The sequence below is a fragment of the Bison bison genome, unplaced genomic scaffold, assembly GCF_000754665.1.
Source record: "Bison bison bison isolate TAMUID 2011002044 unplaced genomic scaffold, Bison_UMD1.0 scf7180017864508, whole genome shotgun sequence".
Classification (NCBI taxonomy): Eukaryota; Metazoa; Chordata; class Mammalia; order Artiodactyla; family Bovidae; genus Bison; species Bison bison.
This window is the reverse complement of record NW_011495064.1, coordinates 3,398,420-3,401,977: the sequence shown is the minus strand read 5'-3', so window position 1 is coordinate 3,401,977 and position 3,558 is coordinate 3,398,420. Positions and strand designations below refer to the sequence as shown.

The following is a 3,558-nucleotide window of genomic DNA, read 5'->3' as shown; positions in this document are numbered from 1 at the left end:
GGGCACCCCACGAGCGGTTCACACCCTCCTCACAGAGCTGCCTCGGGGCAGACTGGGAACCAGCCACCTGGCCTGACCCGGGCTGTGGTGCTGGGATGACCTGACCATTGTCCACTCTTGGCCAGGTCTGCGGCAGGCATGTGGGTTCTAATATGGGGCCTTCCATGCTACTCTTGGAAGAGGTGAGAAACGTCCTGTCACTTGGAGTCTGGCAGGACCAGGCTTCAACTCTGCTGCTGCCACTGAGCCCCTGTGTTACTGTGTGTGGCTGTGTTATTTCTCAGAGCCTGAATTTCCTTCTTTGGATGGTAGTAGTCCCTAATTTTTGCTCAGGGGCCACGTGAGGCTCACACACAGTAGGTAATGAATGCTAAAGCCCTTTGTCTACGACTTGCTGAGTGCCAAGCCACTCAGTCATGTCCGACTCTTTGCGACCCCCTGGACTGTAGCCCACCAGGCTCCTCTGTCCATGAGATTCTCCAGGCAAGAATACTGGAGTGGGTTGCCATTTCCTTCTCCAGAGGATCTTCCCCACCCAGGGATGGAAGCTGTGTCTCTTACGTCTCCTGTATTAGCAGGCAGGTTCTTTACCACTAGCGCTACTTCATGATATTTTGCTGCTGCAGAGATTTGCATTAAAATACTGCAAAATATTCTATCAGAGTTTCTGCCCTTCACGTCTCTCCTGTCTCCCTGTGTCTCTCACAGGGTATCTTCTCGGGGTCTGAGCTTTTGGTCAGGTAGGCAGAAGGCACAAGAGGGTGAGCAGAGAGTGCTCCGCGATGCTCAACTGCTCTGGGGACAGCTTGTGCCCCGCCTGCCCGCCCGCCTGCCCCGCTCCACACTTTGTCACCTCAATAGCCATTTTCCGGAGCGTGGGCTGGATGCTCTTGGGGAGGATGTAGATGCCATTCTTCCAGGGCACACTTAACATGGGCAGCTGCTGTCTGAGGCTCTGAAGGGATGAGGCAGGGGGAGTAGGGAGCATGAGGCCCCATTGGTCTGGTCCTATTGTGCTCCTCCCCCACTCAAGCAGGACCCTGAGAGCACTCAGCTGAGGCGGCCCTGGAGCCCTTTGGGCAGAAGCTAGTGGCGAGTCATGGAGAGGCTGGGCAGGTCGGCACCACCCAGCCCAGTGGTGTCTGAGCCAGGGCCCCCCAGGGCTTTCTTGAGGGACTGGGCTTGGGGGCTGCCAGTTGTGGGAACCCATGGCAGAGGAGTGGGGCAGGGTCGGGGCGCTGAGCACCCCACCTCCCAGCTGGGCCCCCTCTCCTAGCACCTCAGTTTCAAGGATCAGCTCACAGGACGCCAAGATTTCACCCTCCTCGTCCTCCAGCCCTTTTACAAGGGGGTGCCACCTCATAGGGGGCAGGATCCGGTCTTGGGCGTCCAGCCAGACCACCGGGTGCCATATGCTCCGTCCCCACAGTGTCTCATTGCCCTGCAGGGAAGGGGGAAGTCACAGAACCTGGGGCCCAGGCTGGCAGCATTCCAGCTCCTCCCGGGATTCCGACGACACCAGGGTCAGGGCTGACATTTATGTTCTCAGGATGTGCTCTGCGAATCAGCCTCACTGAGCACTTTCTGAATATTCTCCTCTACAAGAATGACCCCTCACAGGAATTCCCTGGTGGTCCAGTGGTTAGGACTGCTCACTTCCACTGCAGGGGGCATGAATTCAATCCCTGGCCAGACAGCTAAGATCCCTTCCTGCCACGTGCATGCATAAGTGCTGTCGCTCAGTCATGTCCAATTCTTTTCAACCCCATGGACTGCAGCCCGCCAGGCTCCTCTGTCCATGGGATTCTCCAGGCAAGGAGACTGGAGTGCCTTGCCATGCCTTCCTCCTCCAGGGGATCTTCCCAACCCAGGGATCGAACCAGTATCTCTTATGTCTCCTGCACTGGCAGGCGGGTTCTTTACCACTAGCAACACCTGGGAAGCCCCAATCATGTTGCACAACGAAGCAAATAAAATAAGATGAATAAAATACAGTCTCCTCAGAGCTCTGCCCAGCCCAGCCCGCCTCACCTGGGGGTCCCGCTGCCACAGTTCCAACACCACACAAGGCGGGCTCTCTCTGGTGTCCTGAGGGTTCTCGTACAAAAGGAGGTGCTGAAAGATGAGCGTCTGGGCCCATGTGGGGGCTGTAGAGCTCTTCAGGGTTTGGGTGCACTGGCTGTGGTTCAAGAAGACCAGCCTGATGAAGGGCCCTGGGGGCGGAAGTTGAGGAGGTGGTGCCTTGGAGCTACTGAGTGAAGCCCTCCTCTCTTCGAGCCGCTGGCACCACCGGATCCAGTGCCCAGGGAGGCTTGGGCCCGCCAGCCGCAGCCACTCCAGCTCCCCCAGAAGGCCACCTCAGTGTTAGGCGCAGAGCCCATGGGCTGATAGCCAGAGGCCACCTTAAACTGTCATAGCTGGGGTCCAGGCGTCACAGACTCAGAGCGCCCCGTGGCTTCTCTGGAGGGGTTCTGGGGGCCAGGCTACATGTACATGGCTGCTCTTCCTCATTATCAGCAAGTGGCCTTGGCATCAGGGGACATCACAAGGCCCTTTGGAAGAGGCTGGTGGTGGTTTAGCTGCTCAGTGGTGTCTGACTCTCTGCAATCCCATGGACTATGTAGCCTGCCGGGCTCCTCTGTCCGTGGGTTTCTCTAGGCAGGAAACTGGAGTGGGTAGCCATTTCCTCCTCCAGGAGATCTTCCCCACCCGGGGATCAAACCTGCGTCTCTTGAATCTCCTGCACTGCAGGAGAATTTTTTTTTACTGCTAAGCCACCAGGGAAGCCCTCTCGATGTTCCCAATGGACACAGCTCCCAGCGGACACCCACTGCCCCGGCTAGACCCCGTCCAGCACTCTGACCTCTGACAAAGAGGGCCACTGCCAGCCCAGGGCTCCTGAAATCTCCCTGTGGGGCCAGAAATTGCCAAACCTCATGCCCACCTGTCATCTGTCCCATGCAAGGGACAAGTGGGGCCCAAACCTGTCGCCCTCTCTCTAGCCTGCGTGTCTCCTCCACCCCGGCCCTCTTCACGGCCCAGCTAAGTGGTCTCTTCTGGGTGGAGCCTCCCCTTCCTGACCTCACGGTGTTGGGGACACACCGACAGACCGCGCCCATCCTGTGTCCCCTGTTCCCGTGTCTTTTCCACAACCAGGCTCATGAGCTGCTGGGGGCAGGGGTCTGCATGGTTGTCACCCCCTCCCTCGCCATCCTTTGTACTGCTGAGTGGTCAAATTGGGGAGGTCCCTGAGAGGGTGGCGGAGAAGGGGTGCCCTTGCCTACCCTGGAATGTCTGGACGTGGCTGGACATCAGGTTCCGGGCCTGGTAGATGTAGCAGAAGAGCTGGTAGTAGTGGGGCTCTGGGAGAGAGAGGAGCCATGTCTGCCACCTGCCTTCAGGCCCCCCACCCCAGGCCCCCTGCTCCCCGCCCTCAGGCACTGGGGGCGTCTGGGGCCACCCAGGCAGACTCGCTGCACGCTCACTGTTGAAGACGCAGTAGATGAAAGGCAGGCTGGGCGTCTGGGTGATCCCCGGGGGCGCCCGCCGAGAACTCAT

The 3,558-nt window shown here is 58.9% G+C and overlaps 1 protein-coding gene across 1 annotated transcript in view; it reads right to left on the bottom strand.

The window, feature by feature from the left end:
- The window catches only part of FER1L5 (fer-1-like family member 5), a 55,395-nt gene that overhangs the window by 10,890 nt on the left and 40,947 nt on the right, over nucleotides 1-3,558 (bottom strand). Inside the window, exons 30-34 of the mRNA XM_010829596.1 lie at nucleotides 3,486-3,522; nucleotides 3,285-3,362; nucleotides 2,032-2,213; nucleotides 1,265-1,441; nucleotides 854-943 (exon numbers count right to left, since the gene is read on the bottom strand). Of these exons, the coding sequence (XP_010827898.1) occupies nucleotides 854-943; nucleotides 1,265-1,441; nucleotides 2,032-2,213; nucleotides 3,285-3,362; nucleotides 3,486-3,522 (564 nt within the window). The remainder of the gene's footprint in view (nucleotides 1-853; nucleotides 944-1,264; nucleotides 1,442-2,031; nucleotides 2,214-3,284; nucleotides 3,363-3,485; nucleotides 3,523-3,558) is intronic.